We start from the raw sequence: 17500 nt of genomic DNA, 5'->3' as shown, positions 1-17500 counted from the left end.
GGCCTAAATCTTTGACGAAACAGATTTAAGTATCTACCCTTTGTTATGAAAACTATTTTAGTCAAAGAAATAGATGAAAATCTGAGTTAATTTGATAAATAACGAAATCTATTTCTCCTCGTCCGTTCAGAGAGAAAACAGATAATCTTCCTTGTAAATCTTACTGTAGACAAACAATCGGAGTTTATAAAGTATAAAATGAATGACGTGAAATGCCGGTATAACGAGACAAACTAACAAAGCGACAAACGCACCAGTCAATGCCGGATGATTCCAGTCGAGTACTCCCGGATAGAGAACATTATCTTCGGTGTTGCACGACCAGTAGGCCAGGCTAAACACGGTGTATATACAGGCGTAAAGCATCGGGTAGATCGCATGAAGAAGCCGCACCGGGTAGGCGCACACAAACACTTCAATCAATAAAAGGAGAGAGTTAATACAATGAACACTCAGATCGGCCAGGGACACCCCGTGGTACTGCCATTGACTGTCCTTCAACTTGGGAAATATTGCGCTTATATAAGCCAGCGAAACCAATATGGCCGCCACAAAAAGAATCTCGTAGAGAAACCAGCACAGCTGGAAGTACCAATGGGTAGACACCGAGTCGCGACTGAACGAAGGGTTTATGAATGATAACGGTTCGTGGTGGGTCTCGGTTGAGAACACGTGGGTTCGGACCGGTGTTCGGCTAGGAGTTGGAGTCTGTGGTCTTGACGTTATCGGACTCGACAGGGAATAGCTGCCCAGGACCTCTTGCTCCTTGTCCATTTTCACGCGCAGGTTCGATAACGTTCGCAGATCCGTTTCTTTGTAATACCCAGCTTCGACGTCCGGCTCGCTGGGTACCTTCGTGTAGCTACCCGTATCGAACTGCGGTGGCGGCGGTATTATCATGCTGTTCGGATCGCTATCGAAAACGAGCTTAGAGCCGGTTTTAACGCTCCGATTTCGTCTAGGCACTTTCGGGGCGGGGATAGTCAAGGTACTCTCGCTCGTTTTTAGCGCCGGGGTAGTGGTCTGGCGGACAGAAGCAGCTGGTGTCAGAGGGGTGAGGATGAAACCGGAGCTGGATGTGTGAAGGCTTGGGCTGGCTGCTAACAGGTTGGTCACTGACGTGAATTTAGAAGTCGGCGTCCAGGCAATATCGAATTTCCGCATCTGACGACGCCAATAAAAGTAAGCAGCCGTGGCGGCGGATGTGACAGCGTAGAGCACCAGAAGGAAATATGTCCACGTGGTCAAGTAGACGAATATGTTGTGTTTTAATTCCGAGTTCTGTGACGTCATTAGCAGGTAGTCGATCAGGCTTGTGACAGTAAATAGAGAAATTCCCAGACGATACATTACAAATATGTAGCCGGGCCATCGCCACTGAAAAATACGGATAATAAAAAAGGAAAAACGTATTAGAAAACAAAACGAAACAATACAAGCTTATGAATTTTTTTCAAGTAAACACACGCGCGCGCGTGCACACACACACACACACACACACACACACACACACACACATATATATATATATATATATGAACAAATGATTAATAAAACATGTTAAAAGACATCTTGAGAAAGAGTTAAAAACATATTTAATTTTAAAAAAGGAAGCACAAGATAAGTGGATAGTCCTTAATCCGCGGAGTTTCGAAGAAATACTCTCCTTCTCATCAGAGGGCAGGAATTAGCAAAATGCAGGATCGGATTTTGCATATAAAAGTATTTAATGAAACTCCAAGTAAGTCACAGATCTTACTTGGTTAAAAAAAAAAAGGGTGAGGTAAAGGGAATAGGAGGTAAAAGAAAAATGATAAAAAGATTTCACATGAATGGATAGTCCAGTGAAGGGTAAAAGGGTTTTTTTAAAATTAAATATCTTTCTCAAGATGTCTTTTAACATGTTTTATTAATCATTTGTTCATATTATAAGCTCTATTTCCTTTTCGGTTTTATTGAGCTTTTATATCTGGTTGAGATTACTTTACTTGTAAATATTAACTCTTTAATATTTATAATATATTTTAAGTTTACGCTTTTGATTACCTTGGTAAACTTATTGTAATTTTTATTTATTTTATATATATATATATATATATATATATATATATATATATATATATATATATATATATATATACATTAGTGATGGGACGATTCCAATATTTTCCCGATTCCGACACAATTACCAATTCCGATTCGTTATAAATCTCTAAATATTTAACTGTAGACTTGTTATTTTTGCCCGATTTCCGTAAAAAAAAAAGGAAAGTGAAATGTGTATATATGTATATGAAATGCAAAAACACACTTGTGGGGGTGGCCTATAGTTTTTAGATTTTACATTTAATAAATATTAATTATTTTATTTTTATTACTGCGGAAGATTTTACTTCAATCAAAATCAAATAAAAAGATAATGAAAGGAATCGTTTTTGACATCGGAAAATGGGTATAAACTTTTCCGATTCCGCTACCAATTCTGATAAAAGAGTTCCGATTTTTCGTCCCAATACTAATATATATATATATATATAACACAGCCCCTTTAAGAAATCCGTTTCTTGTTGTTGAGCACTTTCAGTTGAATTAAAGTTGGTCAATTTAGCTCTTATGCATAGATCATCGTATAACGATTAGATCACTGTCTGGCTGACGTAAATGAACATTTAAAATTAAAATGTTTAAATTCAACGTTATTTCACGCGGTTAATTGTAGCCGAATAGATTGGGTCTTTGTTTAATCGAGCCAGAGATGTCTTGTGTTGCGGGGTTCGAATCGTTCGACTGGTATTAATCGTGACACCCAGCATTGAAGATTCCCGAAAGTATGAAACACTAGTGTCTGTAGATATTTAATTATTATAGTAAAAAAATAATTCCATATATATATATATATATATATATATATATATATATTGCAATTAGGAAGGGAAGACTTTTATGATTCATGATTAAAAGTAAATTTGTATAAATAAATATATATATATATATATATATATATATATATATTCCTTTAATCTTCTCTACAAAAAGGGGGGGAAGGGGGGAACAAGAGAGGAAAGAAAGAGAAATGGGGAGCCAGCTGACCGGTTTCGACCCTCGCTTCTCAAAGCTGTATCGAGGGAATTTTTAAAACAAAGGATGAAAAAGCGATTAAAATTGCGTTTTATTCAATTTACGGGGAGAAAAAAAAACGATTAAAATAAAACAGCGTTATGGTCGAATACCCTAGAGATTAATTACGTTCAAACCCAGGAAGCATTCCCTTTGCTTGCAAAGAGAAGGTTTTCTAAGTCGAACGTGAATAGTCTCCAAGATCTTGAGGTGATAGAATGAATGAGCACGACTAAGAATAGAAAAAGAGTCCGTGCTAAAGTTCGTTGCACAAGACGGGTTTTAAAGTAAATGATCAGTAATTGAGGACCTGTATGTGTTAGTAACAACGTCCGTTGCCCGGTAGGTTCCATTCCGTATTTTACTGGGTACATGTTGTTGGATTCTTCCATCTAATCTTAATGTCGTTCGACCAAGGTAGTTGGCACCGCAACCACATTCAAAATTGTAAATGACATTACTATTATGGGGGAGGGAGAACGTCTTTTCGAGAAGATGGTCATAAAGTTCTCGTAGAGAACACAACACGCACATTGGCAGCAAAATAACATCCATGAACTGCTGAACTTATTTGTTTGGCAAATTTCTCACTTAATGTACCCAACCAAGGCAAACGAAGATAATTCGGACATTTGGCCACTATATTCTCTTTAATTCGAGAGAATTCAGCCAATTCCTTTTGAATAACTGACCTAATCACATCTAGTGGGTAGCCGTTTTTGGATAAAGTATCCGTAATTGTTTCCAATTCCTCATCTAATTTTAACTTGGAACAAATCTTAAGGGCACGATGTGTTACGGTCCAAATTAGATTTATCTTGCGTTTTTTAGGGCAAAATGAATCCCAACGAGTGTACAAACCTGTAAATGTTGGTTTACGGTATATAGATGTATGGTAACTAGATGGCATTTTTGTTAGCAATACATTAAGAAAGTCTATGGATGAATTGCACTCTTCCTCATAGGTGTACTTTAACGCGGGATGCATTCCATTGAGTAAGGAGAAAAAGGTGTTTGCTTCCGTTTGGTTATTAAATAAACAGAATGTGTCGTCAACATATCGGAAGTACACTAATGGTTTTATGGGTCCAGATAGTAAGCGCTCTTCATAGAACCCCACAAAAATATTCGCCATGGTCGGTCCAAGTACTGACCCCATGGCTATGCCATCATTTTGCCGATACATAATACTGTTGAAACTAAATTCCACAGGTGTCGTGCCAAATTTCATAAGTTCAATAAAGATGTTTTCAGGAATAGGAGGAGGCGATATAAAAAAGCTGCACAGATATCTATAGTTTCCAAATCAGGGACACAAGTAAACAGATTGATAATGTCATAAGAGCACATAAATCTTTTTTTTTTACATAGGCGTCACCACTTATCAAGGCCGATCGGCCACTCAAGGATAAGGGTTAAAGAGTGTAGAGTAGTGAAAAGGACAATATAGTAATCAATAGTAATGGAAGTTCGGTAAATTTGTTAACTTAAGTGGAACGGCTCATCAGAAATTTGTTCACGTTGGACTTGAAGACAACCATATTATAGACAGCTGGAAAGCAGGAAAACGGAAGACAATTCCACAGGCGTGCAGTTCTAAGAAAGAAGCTTTGATCATGGAATCTATGTTTAGGTTTAGGCACAGATAAAGAGTGGGGGAAATTATTGATAGTGTTTTCAGCTAGTCTAGTGTTTCTTGTGAAAGTTTGGCGAGGGGGGACTATAGATTGAAGCTCAGTCGAACACTTTCCATGAAAATAACGATAAAGCAGAGACAAACTCGCAACATCTCTTCTGTGAGATAGAGGTTGCAGCGAAGAGAAAAGGACATCTCCCACCAGGCCACGAAGTCTATTTTGAACCCTATCAAGCAGGACAAGTCTTCTAGCAGCTCCTGGCTATATGTGACAACAGTATTCCATCCTTGGACGTATCTGGCTCTTATATAGATAGAGAATAGCATCAGCAGTGAGATATCTACTGGATCGATAGAAGGATCCGACCAGACTTTTTAGACTTTTTAATAAAATCAGCCAAATAAAATGAATCTTTAAGACAATATTTACTATAATGTTGTAAAACAGGTTGTAAAATGTCAAAGATCCATTTTGAGACCTTCTGTTGCGGTGACCCTACCATGGAGAGAATGGGCCTTAATGGGATATCCGCTTTATGGGTTTTAGGGAGACAATATAACCTTGGGCGGATAGATCCAGAGGGTCTTATCTCACTAGCTACGTTCGTAGGAAGTACACCGTTTTTGACCCACTTGACCAGTTTCTTTTGAAATTTGGTTTCCAAGAAGGCGGTTGAATCATGAGTTGCGACAGGGCCCAATTTTTCAAATTTCTCTTTGTCATCTAGTATTACTGACATTTTGTCAACGTACTCATGATGATTTAGTATAACCACCCCTGACCCTTTATCTGGTCTAGTAATGACTAACGATGAGTCTTGTCGTAGGGTTTTAATAACTGCCAAATGCTCCTTGCGCCATTTAAACTCAGAATGCGACACTGGTGTACTGGCGTAACTGTGAGCAAAGTCATTCAATTTTGCCTTGAGATCCCTAGTTTTTGTTTCAGAAACTGGTGCAAGTCTCTCCGCTTAGGCATTGAGGATTTAAAATTCCGAAAATACCCCTTCTCGTTTAATACCGGGCAAAGGAATACAAAAATCTAAACTATGATCAAGTACCATTAATTCTGAAGGTGATAAGTCATGGGAAGATAAATTAAGGACGTTGCTTTCAATATTTGGGTTGGTGGTACACCCAAATTTTTTATATATTAAGTGTTGCAATTTGTTATTTGATTTAAAAACTAATTTTTTTAATATCTCGTTCTTGTAAAATTGCAACATATCGTGCAAAGCGAACTTTATCAAAGCACGAAAGAATGCTCACTACTTCCCTTTTTTCTTTTTTTTACAAAGAGGTCACCACTTATCAAGACCCGGAGGCCACTCAGGGATAAGGGTTATTGCATGTACAGTACGTTGTACGTTAGTGTTGAGATTTCATAAAGTGTCTACTTAAGGGGGCGGTTCATCAAGAATTTGTTTACTTTGGATTTAAAAACATCCAAGTTATAGTCAGGTGGGAAACAGGCAGACGAAACAGAGTTCCACTGGCGTGCTGTTCTAAGAAAGAAGCTGTGTTCATGGAATCTACGTTTTGATTTAGGCACAGATAGAAAGTGGGGAAAATTTTTGACAGTGGCTTCAACTAGACGGGTGTTTTTCGTAAAAGATTGGGGTTCAGACGAGCACTTGCCATGAAAATAACGGTAAAACCAAGACAGGCTCGCAACGTCTCTTCTGTGGGAGAGAGGTTGCAGGGAAGAGGAAAGGGCATCCCCACTAAGCCACGAAGTCTATTTTGTACTCTTTCAAGGCAGTATAGGCTATTTTTAGCAGCTCCTGCCCAGATGTGGCAGCAGTATTCCATCATTAGACGTAATTGGCTTTTATATAGATAGAAAATTGCATCAGTAGTGAGATATCTTCTGGAGCGGTAGAAGGATCCCACCATATTTCCAGCGACCTTGGCAACAGACTTGATGTACGTGTTCCATTTTATATCAGGAGTAACGATCAAGCCCAGAAGCTTATCAAAACATTGAGCTTCTCCTAGGCGAGAGCCATCCATTTCAATTGATGCCATATGGGGATGGTGTAAAAGTCAAACCCAGAAGCTTGTCAAAACATGGGGCCTCTCCCAGACGAGAGCCATCCATCACAATTGATGCCAGATGGGGATCAGAGCGTTGATGATGTAAGGATAGGAGTTTGGTTTTAGATGCATTAAAGGTAACCAGCTACGTCTTCCCCCACTGAACTACACGCTCGAGATCAGAGGAGAGAGAATCAGAGAGAACTTTGTCATTTACAGCCTTTGATGTGTTGCCGTAGATGGTCGTGTAATCAGCATAGATGTCAACGAATGATTTAAGTATGTGTTTAGGGAGATCATTGATGTAGATCAGGAAGAGAGTTGGGCCCAGGATGCAGGCCTCTGATTTTTGTCCATCGACCACTACTCTTATGAGCCTATTAGAGAGAAATGATTTAATGATTGAGAAAACATTTCCAGTTATACCGTAGCTGGAAATCTTGTGAAGTAGGCCTTTATGCCATACCTTGTCGAAGGCCTAATCATAGGGTAGAATTAGATGCAAAGTTCTTTGCAAATAGTTTGGCCTTGTCTGATGCTGACGAGATGATCTCTGGCCCATTGATAATCTGTCCAGGATCCTATTTGTTATTTGCCAAAACTGGTGGGAACCAAGCCGCTGATCAGCTACTTTGGATTTGACGGACTGAGCATATAGCTCTCTTGCATTTTTATTACTCTTTTACAGTGGTTGCTGGCAGTTCTGAGGGCAGCTTTAGTCTACGTACATCTATTACGTTGGTAGCTATGGAAAAAGTGATTTCTGTGCGCAATAGCAGCGGCACATTCTGGGGAGAACCATGGCTGGCTGTTAGCTTTTTTTGGAATTTTTTGGATGGTATGAATCGGTCTATGTCTGCAATATACATTCGGTTAGGTCTGATACTATAGAGGACACATCCTTTTTAAACATGGAATGCAGCGGTAGATCAGATATGAATGTACGGAAGCTATACCAATCAGCCATGGAGTATCGGTATACAGTACATTGAACATTTCCACTCTTATATTTCTCTAAATTCAATGCTAGTTTATCCAAAAAAATTATGGATGAACGCATTCTCGATTTTTTGTCCAGGTTGCAAATTCGCTTTTTTTTTTAAAATAAAATAAACGAAGACACTCATCATTATTGACACAAGAATGTAAGAAAGTGATATTATCTTGCGTCGATCTAATTTTACTTTTAATTTTTAGAATAGAGTCTAATTTCTTAATTAAACTCGAATTGTACCTCGTCTTCAAATATTTCATAATGTTGTTAGGGATACAAAATTTAAATATTGCAATTAGGAAGGGAAGACTTTTATGATTCATGATTAAAAGTAAATTTGTATATATATATATATATATATATATATATATATATATATATATATTCCTTTAATCTTCTCTCCAAAAAGGGAGGAGAGGGGATGAACAGGAGAGGAAAGAAAGAAAAATGGGGAACCAGCTGACCCGTTTCGACCCTCGCTTCTCAAAGCTGTATCGAGCGAATTTTTAAAACAAAGAATGAAAAAGCGATTAATATATATATATATATATATATATATATATATATATATATATATATATATATATATATATATAACGACCCTGGTGTCTAACTCTGTCCCGTGGGGAGGCATAGTAAATAGGTACAAGGATCTACACCCGTCGTTGCTTGGTATTAAATGTAACATTAAATCCTGTAATAAAATTAAGTAAAAAAAAAAAAAGAACGGGAAAAAAAACAGAGACAAATACGATAACCATAAGCCTTGCTGCCACGATCTATAAAACGTGTTTAAAACCCTCGTGAAACAGTTGACAAACAGATAAAAATCCGATGACCCTCAAGTACCATTTTGTTCAATTTTAACCCCATTACCAACCCTTTATTTCCGGATAAAAACTGATGAAAAAGTTTTCCGCCCCTTTGAATTTGCCTATATACCAATTTTCAAGATCAAAAATATATTGAATGTATAGGTTAAGAAGTATCCTCACCCACATATTCTTACTTTATATATATATATATATATATATATATATATAGTGGCGTTCGTGTGTGTCTGTGTGTACAGCTACCAAACACCAAAGAAATATAAAGGCCCTCTGTGTGTACACCTCTCCTGGTCAAGAAATATTAATGCCCATATAAGGATACTTCTGTCAAAGGAGACATTATATTATATACCGACTTTCAATATATAGCATTCTTTAAACCACTTCTTCATTACTAACATATCACATTAAATGCAATCTATTTACTCACTTATTACCTTATTATTATTTAGTTTATTTAAATTTCAAGTTATGTTTGATTTAATTTATTTTATCTGAAATCTAAAACCGTTTTATTTTCAAACCAAAAACTAGAAAACTAAAAGGGGAAATAACTGTGATAGCTTAATTGAACAATTTGTTTTAAACGGAGCACGTTATTAAATATTTCCTGTTTTTGTTTTCATTTCGAAATATTATTCTAAGCTGAATTATTTGTTTTATTTTAATTTCGAGGGTTCTGAAAACGAATATCACAGTTATATTTGTGTTATGATATACAGAAATTATTAAGTGACAAGAAAGTGGGTGCTCATTTTACGTTAAATTTATATAAGAAAGTGATCCCCAACTTTTTGAAAAAGTAATTCCTTCATATCATGAAAACTAATTATCTGCCCTAAATTTAAACGTAATATTGGTTTTCAGCACCACCGAAAACCATTAAAAGTCGCCATTTTAATGTTTTGGGGGAGTTGGAAGGAAACTTGACATTGACAAAAAAATTAAGACCTGTTTTTTGTGGCCTAATACGTTTAAGCAGTCTTTATAAATAATATGGGAGAAGAAATTTTGAAAAAACAATTAGCATTTTAGCGTGGGGAATAATTTTTCTATATAAATTTAACGTAAAATAAGAACCCACTTTTTGGCCACAAAGCGTTCAACCAGACATGTCATCTCTAGCATGTTTTCAAGTTTGGCGATTGATGCGGTAGGTGGGGAGTGGATAAAACATGACAAATACAATTTTTTTTAGTTTTTTGTGGTGATGGTGGGGGGTGGGACTTTCATTTGAAACATAAAATAACCATAAATTTAATTAATTTTTATGAAACCATTATGTACTTTCACCTAAAAATTTTATAAACAGAACGAACCCCAAAATAGGACAAATTCAATTTTTTTGAAGGGGGAGGGAATGATTACATTAGAAATATAAAATGACGAAAAATATTATTTAATTGTTTTTGGAATTACTTTTTGGTAGATAGTTTTTTTCTTCTTTTTTATGCGATCGCACGGGCATTCACTGCCATTTTCAAAAGTTGTAATGATTTATTTTTAATTATCTTTTCTTTGCAGGGGGGGGGCATTTCCAATACTCAATATCCGGAGAATAGTTTCTCCTCTTTGTAGCCCTTCTGCCGAAATATCTGGTGGAGAGGGTATCACATACTTCTTTTTTTGGGTGATTATATTTACATGTTTACATCCGTTCTTTTATTTATGTTGTAGGGGTATCCACGTTTCCTATGATGAAAATAATTAGTATACCGGTGTGTTTCAAACGGAACTTCATGTCAACCCAGGTAACGCTGGGTACCCATGCTATGGTGGACATGTTAAAAACACGAGGGGGTGGTAATCACTGCGCAACGTAGTTTTAACAGCATGAAAATCTGTCAAGATACGTACAAACTTTGTATTTTTTTTCAAACATATCTGATGAGATGTAACTACGAAAATGTTTAAATAATATAAAATTTAAAATAGTGTGGTTTATGTCGAAACCCCATATCATGAAATGTACGTATTTACCCTAAATATAAATGTGATGTTTGTTTTCAGGACCCCTGAAAATTTGTAAAGTCAGTATTTTAAAGGTTTTGAGGGAGTTGGAAAGCAACGTGACATTGGTCAAAATTTCTAATATTATCAAATAATAAAAACAAATATTTTATTCAAAATACTTAATTTACTTTTAACAATAACATAATAATTTAATAAATTATTTTTATGATAATTTAATATTCATAATACAAGAAGTGTTTCCTTTTTTATTTCGCAATAAAACAAGGATTGTTTAAACTAAATTTATTCTTTTGAATAAAATATTTTCTTTCTTTGATAATACATAAGTGTTTCCTCTTTTTTTGTTTCGTAATGACACAAAAGTGTTAGAAACTAGAATATTTTTTTTAATATATGGTTTCGTTTTTTGTGTCTTGACTCCGTGACTTCGTGATGAAATTTATTTTTTTAAACAAGACTAAACAAATAAAAATAATTTTAAAATATATTGAGGTGGTGCGCAATCGCCTTTAAAAACAATATCTCCTCCAAGAACGGTAATAAAATGTGTTTTCAATTGATATTTATTCAATAATGGACCAGTTTTCCTACCTCACGTATTTATTCTAGGCCAACCTAGCGTATCATTTTATTTTTCCTAAATCATTTCAATTCTAATGTATATACCTAATAATGACTTTGAAATCCTGGTCATGGCACCAAATTAAACGTATGTTGCATACTGGGTGTTATTAGAAGGGATGAATTATATATATATATATATATTTGTTGTTGCGTTTCGTCTTAGATTGTTCATATTAGTGTGAGATTGACAGATCGGTATATATAAAGAGACACGGTACATTTTAAAGGATCGGGAATATGTAATACACATTGGATAGGGGGATTTATAGAAGAGATAGATTGATAGATTGACATTTATACAGTTTGACAGTTCCGGGAGTGTTTTTATAAATATTATCTTTCTTTAACACATATATTTTTGAGATGAAGATTTCAGTCTTTTATCATAATGAAGGAACATTAATTATTTGTATAATAGCTGAGAGGGAGACGCATTCTAAAGATGATAGAGACACATTTATAGATTAGTTTATACACAAAGTTCTTATAATACAATTGAGTGGAACACAAGCATTATAATTCAAATTCACTATACCTTTTTTGTTGAATAACATAACACGAAGACGACAGTTACAAAAATATGGTGATGTTCTTTTATACCATTTCGACCGGTCAATGGCTTTGCATCAAGGAATTCAAATCTTTACATGATTTCCTTCTTCTCACCTTCGCTTCCAAGGCGGAATGTCAGTTCTGTTTGTCCGACCCTGTCCGACCTCTGACTTCTCTCTCTCTGATTCCCCTAACTTACTGACTGACTGACTTACTCTAACTATATTGAGAACTCATGACGTCATTGCATGCCCAAACAACGTGCCTATCGGATTCGTGGCCTGACATGCCTCACGTGTCTGAACATGTCTTGTTACAAAGACCGATTTCTCTAACCTAATTTTCAAATAAGTATAACATTTTCCATTGTCCGTTTTTAAATTCCTTATTTTAATTTCATTTCTTTAACAGAAACAAAATTACATAATTATATTCCTTTTTCAATAAACAGATATCTAACTATTTTATGTGAACTAAACAATGGTAATTCTACATTCCATGTTCAATAACATTCTGTATTATTTATTTTAACTTATGATCGGAATTCTCAATTCCACTCTAGCTTCACAAGTTCGAATCCTCGGCTATCCTTTCTCATATTTATTCACAAGAACAGGCGATTTGTTCTTGTTACATCTAAAATGGATGAGTTTTCCGACTACGAATTTTCCGGGCACCTTTTTATATAGTAAAATAATTCACTTAACTTTTATATTCACATGAAAATATAAGGTTAAATATGAAATTAAATATAATAAAAACATTTTAGTAAAATATATTTTCAATTATTTAAATTTTTGTACAGACACGTTTTCAGTCTCCATCTTTGTATTTGCGTCTGTCTTATCGGTGTAAAGAATATAAACTTAACTGACAAAATTGCTTCAATTATAACCTTGAATCGTTTATTACTCGATTTAAATATATGGCCTTTATCAGCATATTGAAAATTTACTTTAATGACAAGTAAACATTACCGACAGGAGGTGATGAAATCAAAGAAATGCTGGCACCCAAATGTGTCGAGCGTAGAAGTTTGAAAAACCTCCAGGTCCACTAATTCATTAAAGTTTTTTGTCGATGACCGGGCAAAACCCAAAATTTTGATTTTTTCTTTATTAGCAAAAATAAAATAAATTTACATTTTTATGCTATTATTATGAATATAGATTTTAATAACAAATATTTATCAATTTATTTTACGTGCCAATAATGTAAAACTAAGTTAAACATGATTTTAAGGAATCGTTTTTGAAATCGGAAATTAGAGTATCGATTCCGATAAATCGTCCAAACACTAATACACACACACACACACACACACACACACACACACACACACACACACACACACACACACACACACACACACATATATATATATAATTATTTCCATAACCAAACAACGTCACAGTGCACAAGAGCCGTGACAGCCAACAGACTGGAAGCACAAGACTCGCGTTTCGCCCTTTTTGGAGGCCCATCAGTTAGACATATCCGAATTCGGAATTCGAAACCCGATCCTCTTGCATGTTCGGATATGTGTAACTGATAAGCCCCAAAAAGGGCGAAACTCGAGTCTTCAGCTTCCAGTCAGTTGGCTGTCATGGTTCTTGCGAACTGCGACGTTATTTTGCTGTGGAAATAATTATATAATCCCTCACGCAATAAATGTTCATATGAAAAACATTGTTAATATTTATCAGCATTTGTCTCCTAGATTTTTTAGGAGAGTTATCAAGACGGTTAGAGGTTCGATCCCGTGTTTCAGATGGGTGCTAGCCTGACCACTCTGAGGAGCGGTGATGCAGTGAAACAATCAACTTCTGATAGATCCAGATTGGAGGTGACATAGGCCGATTCCCTAGTAGTCAAGGGCTATGTAGATCTCAGTAAGTATCGAAATGTAAAGCTAAGAAAATTATTGGAACCACATCAATCGATTATTTCGGAATATAAGCTACAATCTTACCTTTTCATCCGGGTTTTGAAAACGTCATTATCAATGTCTGGGAGTAGGTTACATTTAAATTGAGTCACTTTTAGTCCACTTTTACGCTGACCTGGAAGGTAATGTACTGAACACCCTCTCCCATACATACATACCTAAACACTCTCCCATGCATACATACCTACATACGTAATATATATAATGCACATACATATATACCTTGTTCCTACACACACACAAACACATACACACACACGCACACACATATATATATACAATATATCTATAAAAGTGAACGTTTGTCTGTGTGTGTGTGTGTGTGTGTGTCATTCTGTCTGTGTACATTTTTCTTAGCAATAACTCTGTTAATTTTAAGTCTACAGACTCGAAATTTGATATACAGGGTACTGAGATTTGGGAAAATCGATGGAATCCGTTTTCGGCCAGACATTTTGCTGTTAAGGGGTCAAAATTCAACGATTTGACCTTTGAGAACTCTACCAAACTCCTCCGACAATTTTGGGTTTAAGCACTTGAAATTTTAGATATAGGTTTCTTAGACATGGATCTAACTTTATAACTCGATTTGAGCCCAAAACAATAAATGTTAAGGGGTCATAATAGGAGTCAAATTTAAAGAAATTGACCGTTTTTTTTTTGTTTTTTTTTGCTCAGCATGCACCTCCAAACACCCAGGCAACGCCGGGTTAAAATGCTAGTATATATATAATGATAAAATGAACGTAAAACAATGCGGGGTTTTCTTCTCTGCGCGCGCGTGCGTGTGTGTGTGTGCGTGCGTGTGCGTGTGTGTGCGTGTAAAAGGGAGATGGATGGCTTTTTGTTTTTCCATTCTGTCTTGAATACAGGCCCGAAACAAAAGCGGAATGAAATCGATTGTATCCATATAAGAAATCGTCGATCAATATCTGTTATAGCGACGAATATCTCCGATGACATTTTGCCAGATACGTTATATAGGCAAAAAGGACCCGGGAAATGACAGCGACAATCGAAGAGCAGGAAATATTGAACAAAGACAAAGGAGGAGAATCCGATGAGAAAGAAATTATGATTCCATGCGGATCACGGTATGATCCACTTCTCTTTGCAAGGCCGAATCTGATCTGTATACTTATGATGAAATATGACAGACGAAACTTCGAGAAAAAAAGTTTCTTTTCAGCAGGATAGCATTGTTCGTTTCTATGATATTCCCTAACCCCAACTCTACCCCATACCTGTCAATTTCCTTCAAAACATTCACAACAAAAACTTGTCTATTTACAACCATTTCCCTCTTACCTACCTTACTACCTAACTACGTACCTCCCTCTCACTTCCTTTTAAAATATTCACTAAAGACTCATTTAGTGCATATGAACGCGTCTGAAAATATCAGCAGCAGCGAAGGGTAGCTAGCTTGCGATTAGATTAACAGCAGTAGTAGTAGTTTTCGAAAAACGAGCATATGCAAATTAGGAAGTGTGCGCGAGAAGATAAAAGAGAAAAGGAGGTAAAACTACATTGTTACTCGTAAGAAACAAAGCCGGCGTCGAAGAAAATGGGTGTGTAAAGTCGAAGGCGAGAAATGGTCCGGCTGTGGCCAGCATGCGGTCGGAAGAAAGAAAAACGTGGACCAGACTAAATGGACATGTAGCAGCGAGAGACATTTTAAGTGGTGTCGAGACTGGAGAACTACGGTAATAAACGTATTGTGTTAAAAAAGAAAAAAATCATGGCCCAGATTTTTTTTTTTCTAGTTTTATTTTTATGAATTGCTAAAATAAAGTGTAACGGCCACCGTACATATTGTCAATTGGCCAATAATATTTTCCTACTCCCAGCACCTGTCAGACTGAGGTACGCTACCTGATTATTACGAAGAAGGTCCACCTTCCCAGACCTTGTCACTAGGCTTTCGGATGAGGCAAGTTTATCACCTATTGCCTTAGTCACCACCGTCGGGGAATACCGATGTTGATACCCAGGTAATATTTGCTGGGCCCATGTTGATACCCAGGTAATATTTGCTCCTTCTTTAAGAGGCGCTGACTGGACATTCTAATTTTCTGAGCTTGTGTCACATCTTGGTGAGGTGGGCAGCAAGTAAATATCTACTTCCCTACTTCCATTTCCCGTGTAAGGCATTAATAAAAAAAACAGATCGCTGAAACTATGGTAAATATTTCCCCCTCACTTTCTCCAAAACTAAACTGTCAATAGTCTCTCTCCCTCTCTCTCTCTCTCTCTCTCTCTCTCTCTCTCTCTCTCTCTCTCTCTCTCTTTGTATATATATATATATATATATATATATATATATATAAATGAAATTGTCTCTATGTGTGTACATTTCCTACCAAACTACTCTGCCCATTTTTGATCTAGAGATTCGAGATTTGACATAAGGAGTATTGAGATTTTGGAAAATCTTTTACGTCGGTTTTCGGCCAGACATTTGGCTATCAAGAAGTCAAATTTCAGCGATTTGACCTTGAAATCTCTACCAAACTCCTCCGACAATATATATATACTAATAGATTACCCAGCGTTATCCGGTATTAGTTGTAACGTTAAATTTATTAAAAAAGATGAAGTAAAAAAAAGAAAATAAAATAACGGAAAGAAACTGAGAGATGTGCATGCGAGTATCATGTTTTTTTTTTATAAACCCTTTACTTCTTGTAAGTAAAAAAAAAAAAATTAAGCGGGCTGAGATCGAAACAAAAATCTACAGACAGCGACTCAAGTGCGATACCTCTTCCGCCAGCTTGCCATCTACTCATTCTTTACATAAGGAAGCTGTCATGTACACGATTCGCGTATGTGCAGTCGCGAAACGATTGACAATCATAAATATCCGATGATCTCCACGAATAGGTTTTGCAGTTTTGACCCCATAGCTATTCAGTTTTCGGATGAAAGCTGATTAAAAACTTTTCCGCGTATCTGAATACCCTATATACCAAATTTCAAGTCTGTAGATAAAAAAAATCGTAACGTATATAGGTTGAGAGTTGTCCTCACACACTCACATTATCACTTTTATAGATATACTAGCAGGCTTCCCGACATTGCCCAGTATTAAGCGTAACATTAAATTGTTTATGAATATTGAAAAAAAAAGAAGCTTAGACATAACCACGCGAGTATTATGCATTTTCTAAACAGTTCACTTCTAGTAAGTAAGTTAAAAAAAAAATACTTGAACTGAAACCGACAGTGAGCCAAGTGGGATAACCATTAGGCCAGCTTGACACAATTTCAAATATGTTTTCCACGTATTTAATCTTAATATAATGTAAACGCTTCACACATGCGTCATCGTGAAAAAGTTACCAAACATAAAAATCCGACGACCTCCACTTGGTTCAATTTTTACCCCTTAGCAGCCTTTTTTCCGGATGAAACCCGATTAAAATGTGCCACATGTCTGGATACCCTATATACTAAATTTAAAGTCTATAGATAAAAAATTCGCTGAGTATATAGGTTGAGAAGTGTCCTCACGCACATTCTCACTTTTATAGATATATAGAGAGATAGAGAGATGGATATATTATATCTATCAATGATATGCAGGAACATCTTGTTCTTCGCCTGATAAGTATAAGCTGCTATCCTGAATTGCTTTACACTGAGCGGATCATAAGTTGTGGAATTTATATGTATTTCAAAGATAACATTTGTCAATGCAATCTCCAGGATATTCTCGAACTGAAATTCGTGATTTTTAAATCTAGTTAAAGTATAGCGATAGATAATTGTATTTGCTATCGTGA

At 36.0% G+C, this 17500-nt stretch overlaps 1 protein-coding gene across 1 annotated transcript in view; it reads right to left on the bottom strand.

Moving 5' to 3' along the window:
• Positions 1 to 17500, bottom strand: part of LOC145252533 (uncharacterized) — a 55571-nt gene that overhangs the window by 36 nt on the left and 38035 nt on the right. Inside the window, exon 2 of the mRNA XM_080112080.1 lies at positions 1 to 1377. This exon is cut by the window's left edge and continues 36 nt beyond it. Coding sequence (XP_079968206.1) covers positions 127 to 1377 — 1251 coding nt within the window. The 3' untranslated portion in view covers positions 1 to 126. The remainder of the gene's footprint in view (positions 1378 to 17500) is intronic.

Source organism: Euprymna scolopes, chromosome 29 (assembly GCF_053919585.1).
Source record: "Euprymna scolopes isolate OS-2025 chromosome 29, ASM5391958v1, whole genome shotgun sequence".
Taxonomy (NCBI): domain Eukaryota; kingdom Metazoa; phylum Mollusca; class Cephalopoda; order Sepiida; family Sepiolidae; genus Euprymna; species Euprymna scolopes.
Note: the sequence above shows the minus strand (reverse complement) of the source record. Positions and strands in the feature narration are given on the sequence as shown.